This window comes from Peromyscus maniculatus, chromosome 7, assembly GCF_049852395.1.
Source record: "Peromyscus maniculatus bairdii isolate BWxNUB_F1_BW_parent chromosome 7, HU_Pman_BW_mat_3.1, whole genome shotgun sequence".
Classification (NCBI taxonomy): Eukaryota; Metazoa; Chordata; class Mammalia; order Rodentia; family Cricetidae; genus Peromyscus; species Peromyscus maniculatus.
The window spans coordinates 75,696,477-75,708,879 of record NC_134858.1 but is presented as its reverse complement, the minus strand read 5'-3'; the positions used below and the strand labels follow the sequence as shown (position 1 = coordinate 75,708,879).

General features: G+C 43.6%; 1 protein-coding gene across 1 annotated transcript in view; it reads right to left on the bottom strand.

The window, feature by feature from the left end:
• Nucleotides 1–12,403, bottom strand: part of Cilk1 (ciliogenesis associated kinase 1) — a 45,048-nt gene that overhangs the window by 32,268 nt on the left and 377 nt on the right. Inside the window, exons 2-4 of the mRNA XM_006973711.4 lie at nt 7,964–8,018; nt 2,587–2,708; nt 1,715–1,794 (exon numbers count right to left, since the gene is read on the bottom strand). Of these exons, the coding sequence (XP_006973773.3) occupies nt 1,715–1,794; nt 2,587–2,708; nt 7,964–8,018 (257 nt within the window). The remainder of the gene's footprint in view (nt 1–1,714; nt 1,795–2,586; nt 2,709–7,963; nt 8,019–12,403) is intronic.

The following is a 12,403-nucleotide window of genomic DNA, read 5'->3' as shown; positions in this document are numbered from 1 at the left end:
TTAAAAATTAGAGGTGAGGCTCATTCCATGCCAAGGAACCCACACTTGATATCACCAAGGAGGCCAAGGCACTAAGACTAGATAGGTCATGGGCCCCAGGTGAGAACCTACTACTATAGCAGTAAAACACCCTGTGATGCCATACTGCGATATATCTATAGATCAGTGCATGGCTCACCCCTCATCAGAAATGCCTCCGCTTGAAGCCGATGGCGATTCACACAGAGACCCACAACTGGACACTGTGCACACAATGAGAGACCCTGGAGCACTCAGCCCTACACGGGGTATCTTTATCAAACCCTTCTTCCCAACGCTCATGGATCTATGCAGAGGAGGAGGCAGAAAGACTGTGAGGACTAGAGGCTGTGGATGACTCTAAGGAAACAGCATCCTTCAGACACAACAGGGCTGACGCACACCCTGTCAACTCACACAGGACCTGTACAGATTCATGCCAGACAAAAGCTGGGCACAGAGGAGGGGGAGTGGACACCAAGCTTTTTTGGGGTTGTGATTTAGTAATTTTTTGACTTTTGTTTTTGGTTTTTCCTTTTTTTTTTTTTTTTTTTTTTTTTTTTGGTTTTTGAGACAGGGTTTCTCTGTGTAGCTTTGCGCCTTTCCTGGAGCTCACTTGGTAGCCCAGGCTGGCCTCGAACTCACAGAGATCCACCTGGCTCTGCCTCCCAAGTGCTGGGAGGTTTTTCCTTTTTTAAGAAGGAGAAAGAACATAAAATTGGGTATGTAGGGAGGCGAGGAGGATGTAAGAGGACTTAGGGGAGAGGAAAGAATATGATCAAAATATATTATATGAAAACATTTTAGGGCATACTGTGACTGATCACCTTACATTCCTGCTACCATTCCCACCAGTGTGGGCTATATCTTTTATTTTTTTAAACAATATCTTACTATGTAGCCTTGGCTGGCCTCGAACTTGCTATGTAGACCAGGTTGGACTCAAACTCATAGAGCTCTGCCTGCCTCTGCCTCAAAAGTGCTGAGGTTGAAGAACTGTGTGACCACAGTTGGTTATCTCCCCTCCTAAACTGTGATTCCTCTTAAAAAAGAAAGAGAGAGAGAGAGAGAAAGAAAGAAAGAAAGAAAGAAAGAAAGAAAGAAAGAAAGAGAAAGAGAGAAAGAGAGAAAGAGAGAAAGAGAGAAAGAAAGAAAGAAAGAAAGAAAGAAAGAAAGAAAGAAAGAAAGAAGGGAAGAAAGAAAGAAAGAAAGAAAGAAAGAAAGAAAGAAAGAAAGAAAAGAAAGAATGAGTGGCTTTGACTCCTGGTTGTACCCCTGCCTTGTTTTGACTTTGTCTGTTCTTCGGTTTGCTAAGTTTTTTGTTTTTCTATTTTTGTTTGTTTGTTTGTTTGTTTGTTTTCCGAGACAGAGTTTCTCCGTGTAGCCCTGGCTGTCCTGGAGCTCGCTCTGTAGACCAGGCTGGCCTTGAACTCACATAGATCCGCCTGGCTCTGCCTCCTGAGTTCTGGGATTAAAGGCGTGCGCCACCACTGCCCAGCCATTTGCTAAGTTTTAATTTATTTTGTTTTCCTGCATTGTGTAAAGTTTTAGGCCACTTTAATCCCCTGAATATTCTGAAAGCCACTGTCAGCCTGTCAGCTCTACAGGCGTTAACACTTCCTGTGTCATCCACCTGATATTCATTCACAATAACATTTCACTGCTATTCGGAAGCACAATATTGCAAATCACCTACCGTGTTTATGAATAAATGCCAGTCCTTGCAATATCTGATACATTATATTCCTTATAGCAGACTCTGGAAACAACTTATTTCTGTATGGGCCAGAAGAAAACAAAGTTAAAGAGCCGAGTTTCTGTAGTAAAAGGAATCTCTGTTATTATCTTGAGTAATTCTGATTAAGAAATTTTACCAGATCCTTTGATAATAAATAGCAGAGAAAAATAATCACTTGTTGACATAGTGAGGCTAAGTAATAAACACCAAGTACATTGAGCTCTATTACAAAGAAAAGAGTAAACGTTTTATAATAAAATAAATAAGAAACCTGTAACACTGTATCCAAAAATAAGCCAGGCAGGGCAGCCACACCTGTAATCTCAGGACTCAGAAGGTTCACATAGAAGGATCCTGAGTTCCAGGCTAGTCTCAACTATGCAGCAAGTTTGAGGCCAGCCTAGAAATGAGACCTTTCTCAAAACGCCACCACCACCACCACAAAATGAAAGCAAGCAAGCAAGCTGCATCCCTGGAGTTGTCCCGGGGCACCCCGGCACAGGAATGTTCTTCACTTAGCTGGCAGATTTCATTCATTAAAATTAAAATCCAGAGGCACATAAGACTGTTAAAGGACTATAGAAAGAACCAGAAAGCTGAAATAAACCAAGCAGAAAGTACATCTACTTTGCAATAGAGGATCCTTGGAAGTTCAGTTCCCACACCCACATTGGAGTAGCTCACCGTAACTCCAGCACTAGTCGGGAGCTGGCACCTCTGGCATTTGTGGGCACTCACACACATATGCACCCCTACAGATATAATTTTAAACAATAAAAATAAATCTCAAAGACACTTTGTTCAAAAATAAGGTTACGACCAAACCATACCTTTCTTTAATGAGCTGGTAAAGGTTTTCCTTCATGTACTCGAAGATAAAATAGAGATGATCGTTTTCCCTGATGACTTCTTTCAGCTTTACTATGTTGGCATGATTGAGCTTCTTCAAAGACTGAAACAAGGTGAGAAAGAAAACCAGATGAAATTAGAAAAACAAATGTGTCTCAAAGGGAAAGCAACCCCAAGCATACTTAGAAAGGGATTTCTGATTTGAGAACCGAGAACATGCCATGAATCACATTCTATTGGCAACTTTGTAAACAGTGTTTCTCTGAAGTCAACATGACTTTATCTAGAAGCATGCCTTTGGTGGATTGACTAGAAAGTAAGCATCTGATCACTAGCTGGTACTCCTGACTGTACTGTTCCTGGAGCGATAGGTCAGGACTATTTTTGTGGCAACAGGCCCAGGCTGTTTTAGGCTCACCCCCTCCAGATCATGGAACTCAGGTTGTACAAGTGGCCAGAGGGGAACCAATAAAGAGAGCCATGGCTTTAAATCTTCTGGCGCTGGAGAATGCAGCTGGTTAAGGCTGAGGTCACCAGATAGCAGCCTGCAGACACGGTCAACAGGAAATTGCTGAAAGGACTGAGGCTGATAGCCTGATTCTCTAGACTTTGATCAGACTTGTGTGCCTGCGACAAAATGCTCCTTCTTACAATATGAGTTTTAATTACCAGGGGGATTGAAGACATATTATTGATGAAATACTGAGTGAAAGGACAAGAGCAATAGAGATGAACAAGTCAGGCAGTAGCCGAGGAACATGGACATGGTTCAGAAGATGATACATGAGCTTTGATTACTCATTATACACATGTAGTTTTCTAAGTTCATTTGAGTGTAGCCCTGTACATATGACTTTCCATATATATCATCTGCCAATGGTGAACAAAAAAGCTGTCCTGTTAGTGACCAGCAATCAGTATCTGGAGACACCCAATTCTTGGGGGTGCTACCTGGATGATCACAGAATTTGAACCTTGAAAAGTCTTTTCCCTCACAGGGCAATGAGGTCAATAATGACAAATTATAGAATTTGTCCTCTGTCTTTGAATTTCATTAAAAAGAACACCCTTTCTATAAAACAAACAAAATGTACAGAAGGAAGAGTTAAAGCAAACATCCAAATCCAGAAGGATCCAAATGATCGGAACTTGGATTGATGTAGCTTGGAAGAGAGAGGAAATACAGCCAGTAGATAAAGACCAAGTGAGACTTTTCTAGACTTTTCATCTCAGAGGACAAATTCTTGCCAAGTCATTTTACTGGCATGGATCCTCAGCAGTTTGGGCTAGAATCTTCTAGGATGGCCCAGCTCAGTTGATTATCCCTTTTACTTGGGTTGGAGCCCTGGTTTTCCATGAGTAACAACATAGGCCGATGTTCACTGGCTGCTCCTGATGGCGGCCATCTTTCCTGCCTGTTTGCTTAAAGCATGTCACAAGCATCTCTCGATGAACAGCTTCATGGCAAATTCACTCAGAAAAAAAAAAAGTCTGTTTTAGAGCTTTTCTAGAAGGCAATTTTAAAAGGAGCGTAGTGGTTCAGCTGTGAGGCTGTGGTCTGTCTGAAACATGAATTACAGGCTCATGTCTAAGAGCAGCTTGAAGTTCCAGTTTTAATGAGGTTACTGAGCAAGTTAAATTTTCTATCTGTCTAATCTGTGTGGTTATGGGAAAGTCTTATGTGGTTATGGGAAAGTCTGTGGAGTAGACACAGGCCACTTGTGTCAGAGCAGAAAGCATCAGGAGAGACTAAAAAATGAGCCAACAGTTCCCACAGGGATGCACTCCATGGGTGAATCGATAGTACCAGTTCTGCCACCCTCAGGGACTGGTCAATGCTGTCCTCCCTGTTACAACCACAATGAACTATATCCTAAGGATAAGACTGGTGCAAGGCAGTGTCTGCCTTTCAGAGGCCAGCAGCCTTGCTGTGAGCATAGGGTATGAATTTAAAATGCATGTAACATGTGGCTAGGCTTGGTGGCGTGCATTGCAGATTGGATGGCAGAGGCAGTGGATCTCTATAAGACCAAGGCCACTCTGGGCTACACAGTGAGATCCTGTCTCAAAGCCAAACAAATAATGAATGTAACAATAAAGAAGACATATTAAAGGTCAAAGGTGAGGTACAAACAAGAAGCATGAGATAGTTAGTCCTCACTGTCCACTTGATGAGACTTAGAATCACTTAGGAGACACACCTCAAGGCATGACTTTGAGGGAGTTTCCAGAAAGGTTTAACTTGGGAAGGAAGACCCACTCCGAGTGTGGGCAGCACCAGGTTTGGGGTCCTGGATAGAATAAGAAGGGAAAAGAGGAAAGCAGGCTTGATGACGTATACCTATAATGACAGTACTTGGGAGCTGAAGGCAAAAGAATCAGGAGTTCAAGACCAGCCCTGACTACATAGTGGATTTGAGGCCAACCTGAGTACAAGAGATTTTGCATCAACAACAAAAAAAGGAAGGACGAAAACAAGCTAACAGCCGCATTCATCCCTCCTCCTCCTCCTGACCACAGACTCCATACAGAACAATTGTGTCACTCTTGCTGTCACGACTTCCTGTCGTGCCTTCCTCACCAGCATAGTTTCTATCTCCTCAATTGTGAACCGAAATAAGTCCTTTGTCCCTGAAGTTGAATTTGCCTGAGTATCAACAAAGGCAGGCAGGGTGTGCATTTCCAGGAGAGAAAATGTACAGTCAGTTGTACAGAAAAGTAAGGTTTACCATCAAAACCAAGGGCATTCCTCAAAGCTTCATGTCATCACAAGAATTCCATGGGTCATGCTTTGCTCTTTACCTGTGATGATTTGGGATCCCAGAGCTTTTATTCTCTGACTAAGAGGTTAACATACTACTGTGACTCAGGTGAAATCCATCCACTACCTGTTCTTCGAGGGTCCATGAACTAGGAGCAGATTTTATAGATGAGTATTCCCAATCACTTTTATGACAGAATACTACTCTTACTTTTTTTTTTTAACTTTATTTTATATGTATGTGCTGTGGATTATGCTCATTGTTAATAAAAAAAAAAAGAGTGGCTGATAGCAGGGCAAGAAGAGATTGGGCGAGACAGCCTGAAGCAGAAAGAATGATGGGAAGAGTGAGGGTGGAGTCAGGAATTGAGGGGGAGATGCCAGCCAGCCACTGAGCAAGCAGGGCACATAGAAAAAGAGGTAACAAGTCATGAGCCATGTGGTAAGCATAACTAAAAATGTGGATTAATTTAAATGTAAGAGTTAGCTAGTAACAAGCCTGAGCTATTGGCCGAGCATTTATAACCAATATAAGCCTCATTGTGTTGAGAGCGGCTGTGGGACAGGAAAACTTCTGTCTACATGTATGTGTGTTGGCCTGATTGTATGTATGTATGTATGTATGTATGTATGTATGTATGATATAGGTATGTATACCACATGCTTACAAGTGCCCTAGGAGGCCAGCAGAGGGTGTTGGATCCCCGAGAACTGATGCAGTTGTGAGCCATCCGTGTGTTGGGGAGGGAACTAAACAGGGCCCTCTACAAGTGCAGCAAGTGTTCTTAACTTCTGAGCCATCTCTCTAGCCCCGATCACCTTGAACCTCAATTAAGCTTAATGTTATGGCCTCCCAGCAAATGAATGCCATTTTTCTCATTGGAAGACTTGTAATAAAATTATATTCAATTATTATTTTTATATGCTATACTTTTTTTCTTTTGTTTTTGTTTTTGTGGGTTTGTGTGTGTGTGTGTGTGTGTGTGTGTGTATGTTTTTGAGACAGAGTCTCTCTAGCTGTCCTGGAATGTGCTCTGTAGACCAGGCTGTCCTCATACTCACAGAGATCTACCTGCCTCTGCCTTCTGAGTACTGGGATTAAAAGTTTGTGCCACCATGCCCAGCTGCTGCTGCTGTTCTTCCTCCTCCTTTTTCTCCCCTCCCCCCTCCTCCTCTTCTTCTTCTCCTCCTTCTTCTTTCTTCTTCTTTTTTTAAAAAGTCTTACTATGTAGGTTTGGCTGGCCTGGAGCTCACTACACAGACCAGGCTGGCCTTGAACTCAGAGAGCCACCTGCCTTAGCTTCCTAAGTGCTGGGATTAAAGTCATGCACCATCACACCTGATGGGATAGTTTTCACTCATTACATCTATACACAAACAATATCTTCAACAATATCTTTTGGCTCGTGGAGTCTAAAAGAGTTATGATCTTGCCCCTTATGAAAAAAGTTTGCACGTCCCTGCTCTGGACTTGAAGCCCTATTTCACCTTCTAAAAGGGCTGGTTTCACATCCCACTGGGCTTTTCAAACAGAGATGAGTGTGAGGCCTAGCAATGGATGAAGCACCACTCCAATGCATAAGGAAACCCTCGTGGTCAGTCTACCTGGAGAGATGTTAAAAGTAGAATGGAGAGGAGAGAGGAAAAAGAGAAAGAAAAGGGAACAAAAACAAAGGAAAGGGGCTGGGTGGGGGGGACCTCTGCTCTAGAGCACCTGCCCAGGAAAGGGGCTGGGGGGAACCTCTGCTCTAGAACACCTGCCCAGGAAAGGGGCTGGGGGGAACCTCTGCTCTAGAGCACCTGCCGAGGTGCATGAGGTCCTGAGTTTGTTCACCAGCACTGGAGAGAAAGAAAGAAAAACAACAACAACAACAACAAGCCAGGCCTGGTGGAGCCTGTAAATCACAGCAACTGGGAAGCTGCAGAGGCAAAGTCGATTTCTAGTTCAAGGCCAACCTGGGCTACATAGGCAGAAAAAAAGAAAGAAAGAAAAGAAACAAACAAAGGAAACCGGTGAAGACACGCTCTATGCAATGCTGACAAAGCTCTGTGTGAGTCAAAGAATTCCATTGCATACAACAGGGTATTAGTGCAAGAAAACTCAAGAGGCATTGCTATCCTATCTAGGAAATAAGCCACAGGTAGAACTTCCTGTGCATCAGTGGATAGAAACGACACCTATGGAGGCAACAGTCCACCAAACCAACACTTACTGAAATATACAGGTTGAAGAATCCATTAACAACAAAAGCATTCTAGTAATAATACATCCATTAAGTAACGTAGTAATTTTCCACTTTCAGATACCAGCTGTATAAAATACCCTCTTTTGCCGGGCGGTGGTGGCACACGCCTTTAATCCCAGCACTCGGGTGGCAGAGGCAGGCGGATCTCTGTGAGTTCGAGGCCAGCCTGGGCTACCAAGTGAGTTCCAGGAAAGGCGCAAAGCTACACAAGAGAAACCCTGTCTTGAGAAAAAACAACAACAACAACAAAAAAAAAACAGATGAAATGACTACAGCAGGTATACATCTAGCCATAAATACAACTATTCTAATCAGCCAAATAGAATTATTCCCTGATAAATTGACAAATACCTTAACCTCCCGAAGGTTCATGCATTCTTCCCAGGAGTAAAACTTTCTTTTCATTCTGTAAGGGAAGAGAAAGAAACAACGTGCTTATTCCAAGTGACAGGCTGAACACCATTTCTTAGAAATGTTTTCATTCAGGGTTGGAGAGGCGGCTGAGTGTTGAGAGCATTGCATGCTCTTGCAGAGAACCCTCATTCATTCCCAGCACCCACATCAGGCAGCTTAAATTGCCTGCAACCCAGCTCCAGGGGACCCAATGTCATTTTCTGGCCTCTGTGGACATGCACACATACACACGCAGCAGGCACACATGAATGCACACACATACAAATAAAAATATATTTTTTTCATTCTGAACCTAACCAATGTTGGTTCCAATTTGTATAAAATATTATACTATCTAAGAAGCCTTTATATGAAAACATGTCAAGCCTAAGCCATTATACTTCCTGCAGCAGTGGGGACCTAGTGTACTGCTTGTTTTTTGTCAACTTGACACAAATCCAGACGTATCTGGGAAGAAGAAATCTCAGTTGAGAAAATGTCCCGTTAGACAGGCCTGCAGGTAAGTCCGTGGGGCTTGATGGGTGATTGAGGCTAGTGGGTCCAGCTCACTGTAGGTGGTGCCATCCCTGAGCAGCTGCTTTTGGACTGTATAAAAAAGTAGGCTGAAGCCGGGCGGTGGTGGCGCACGCCTTTAATCCCAGCACTCGGGAGGCAGAGGCAGGCGGATCTCTGTGAGTTCGAGGCCAGCCTGGGCTACCAAGTGAGTCCCAGGAAAGGCGCAAAGCTACACAGAGAAACCCTGTCTCGAAAAAACCAAAAAAAAAAAAAAAAAAAAAAGTAGGCTGAGCAGAGCAGGCCACAAGGAACAAGACAGTAAGCAGCAGCCCTCCATGGGTTCTGCATCAGCTCCTGACTTTCCTCAGTGATGGAGTGTGACCTGAGAGTTGTAAGAAGAAATAAACCCTTTCCACACCAAGTTGGCCATGGTGTTTATCACAGCAACAGAAACCCTAAGCAGGCCTCCTGGTGTCGTACAAACAGCCAGGTCTGCTGTCTGACGCTAACAAACTAACTTGGCCGAAGGAAACTCCCTCAAGTTTACTCTGTCTAGGCCAGTGCTGGCCCGCAGAACTTCTGTTGTTGGTAGCCACAGATATGTTGCTGCAGGATAAAACAGCACTAGTTAGGCTCAGGGGATTATAAACAGGAAGGGAAAAGGAGGAGGAACAGGAAGGGGTGGATGATGAAGGGGTGGGAGAGACATATACTGGGAAGGTCCATGGGACAGGTGGGGATGGATATGACCAAGATACATTGTGCCTATGTATGAAGTTTTCAAAAAATTAATTTTAAATTATATTTTAAAAAAAAGTATGTGGCTATATGCTAAGCACTCAAAACATGGCAAGTATACCACAGGAACTGGGTTTTAATGCACATGCAGATACCAGATATGGTATTATTGTAGAATATTATTTTATTATTTTATTTATTATTTTAAGGTGTGTTACTTTTGTTTATGTTGCTTTTGTTTAAGTCTGTGAAGCTGTGTTACTTTGCCTGTCTAAAACACCTGATGTCTAATAAAGAACTGAATGACCAATAGCAAGGCAGGAGAAAGGATAGGCGAGGCTGGCAGGCAGAGAGAAATCTGGAATATAGGAGGAAAATCTGGGAGAAGAAGAAGTAGTAGCCAGAGAAGGAGGAGGACTCCAGGGGCCAGCCATCCAGATACACAGCAAGCCACGGAGTAAGAGTAAGATTATAGAAGTAAGAAAAGGGAAAAGCCCAGAGGCAACAGATAGATGGGATAATTTAAGTTAAAGAAAGCTGACAAGAAACAAGCCAAGCTAAGGCTGGTCATTTATAAGTAAGCATAAGCCTCTATGTATGATTTATCTGGGAGCTGGGTGGCAGGCCCCCCAAAAGAGAAAAGACCAAAGACCAAACAACAACATGGTATCTTACTATTTGTGGTAGTTGAAGGAAATGTCTATGACCAATGGTCTAGTGTATTGGAATACTTGGTCTCAAGTTGGTGGCTATTTAGGAATGCTTAGGAAGTATGGCCTTATTAGAGGAAGTATGTCACTTGCCCCATTTCAGTACACTCGGTTTTCTGTTTGTGGTTCCAGATGTAAGCTTTCAGCTGCTGATCTACTCCCCCACAACCTGCTCCCTCAGCTCCACCACCACGGAAGTAAGAAAACAGTACAATGTATCTAGGCACATGCAGTAGGGCCAATCATAAGAAGATCTGGGCAGGAGTAAGTTCAAGACACTGGAAGGCTGGAGACTGGAGTGAAGACGAAAGAGGGCAGTGATAAGAGATAAAGCTGGAGAAAACAGGCCAAAGGTGCAGCAACTTGGAGGTCACAGAAGTTGATGACTGTTGCTAAGAGGATGGCACCTAGAGAAAGCTATGTCACACTGGACTCTCCTAGGCTTTCGTTCAGGAAGTTCTTTTAGAAGGTGGTTCCAGAAAGCCAGGGCAAAGAGCAGCAAAACTAGGGGAAAGATGAAAGATCAGGTATGAGATACGTGACTGTGCTGATACCAAGACGAGGCCCAGCTCTGCTGTGAGCACGGAAGTTACCTGAGACAAGGGGCCTGTCTTAGTTATGGTTACTATTATTATGATGAAACACCACGATCAAGAGCAAGTTGGGGAGGAAAGGGTTTATTTGACTAAAGCTTCCACATCTATAGCCATTTACTGAAGGAACTCAAACAGGGTGGGAACCTGAGGCAGGAGCTGATGCTGAGGCCATGGAAGGGTGATGCTTACTGGCTTTCTCCTTCTGGCTGTTCAGTTTGCTTTTTTTTTTAGAACCCAGTACCATCAGCCCAGGGAGGCCTGAGCCTCCCCCATATGGCTGTCTACAACCTGATCTTATGGAAGTATTTTCTTTGTTGAGGCTTCCTCCTCTCAGATGACTTTAGTTTGTGTCAAGTTGACAGAAAACCATCCAGCACAGGGCTGCAAAGAGGCAGGAGAACACAGAGAATGTTTAACACTAGTGGTTTTAACGAACTGTCTTTTCAGTTTGGCATGAGCTGTGAAATGACTGGAAGCCAAGAGCCCTATAGAGGACCTGGTGGTCACATGGTAAATAGTATTAGTCTGGAAGTGAGGTTCTAGTAGGCGTGGAGGAGGTAGACCAGATAGCTATTTAGTACAATTGACAGGACTAGATGACTGAGGGGGAGGCATAAGTGAGAGTCAAGTCAAGAGAGCTCAGGTTTGGAGGTGCCTGGAGAGAGGGAAAACGGAGTCAGAAGGAACCTCTGCACATCCATAACCCAGTTCTTGGGAGGCAAGGCAGAGAAGTGTGAATCCAAAGCCAGCCTAGACTGCACAGCAAGACTGTCTAACAGAAACAAAACAAAACAACGATAAGAAGGATAAACAGGTCTGGAATAAAAGTGCAATAGTACTCTGCATGTAAGTTCAGTTTGGGAAATGATTTTTAAATGGTTACAGGACTTAGTGCAGATGGTAAGAAGGCAGATGGGCATAGGTACCCCAGCAGGCAGACTCTAACATGATCCCCAAAGACCCCTATCTTCCTCTATTTATAACCGTGTATACCCTTTCTCCTTCAATAACCTGCTTCTAGCTAGTAAGGGTACATCATTCTGAGAAGAAGTCACTTCTGTGATTGATTTGTAAGAGTAAAAAGATATGACTTCCATCTAAGAACACTCTTTCTTTACAAAAAATTTATTTAGTGTATATATGTACAATAGGGTACTATGTATACCGTGTGTGCACGTGGCCACAGAAGCCAGAAGAGAGTGTTAGGTCCCTTGGAACTGGAGTTACAGTTGTTGTAACTGTAACTGCTGTTACAGGTTGTTGAACTGTGTAGCTCAGCTGGGGCTGAACTCTAATCCTCTATAAGAATAGTAAATATTCTTAACCACTGAGCTGCCTCTCAGCCCCTTACTGCTTTCCTGTTGCCTAGATCTCAGTGGAGCAAGTCACCTTATTGTGAGCTACTCTTTGGAGCAGTCCACATGGCAAAGGACTGAGAGGCAGCCTCTGGCTGACAACCAGCAGAGAACCTAGGCCCTCAGTTCAACAACGTCCAAGGGTCTAAATGCAATCTAAAGTCACATGAGTGAGCTTGGCAGTAGCTCCCTCCCCTGCCCAGCTGTCAATGATAGCACAGTTTTGAGCAACACTTTGATTGCAGCCTCAGAAGAGACTTTGGACCGGATAACTCAGCTAAGTTGTGCTGACCAACAGAAACTGCGATACAATGTGTGTGTGTGTGTGTGTGTGTGTGTGTGTGTGTGTGTGTGTGTGTGTGTGTTGTTCTAATCTACAAGTTTGGAGTAAATTGCTATATAGTAACAGGTAACTAATGCAGTTGGTCTGAACTCTGTCTGCACTAAAACACTAAATATGGGGGAGTGACCCAAGACAGCAGG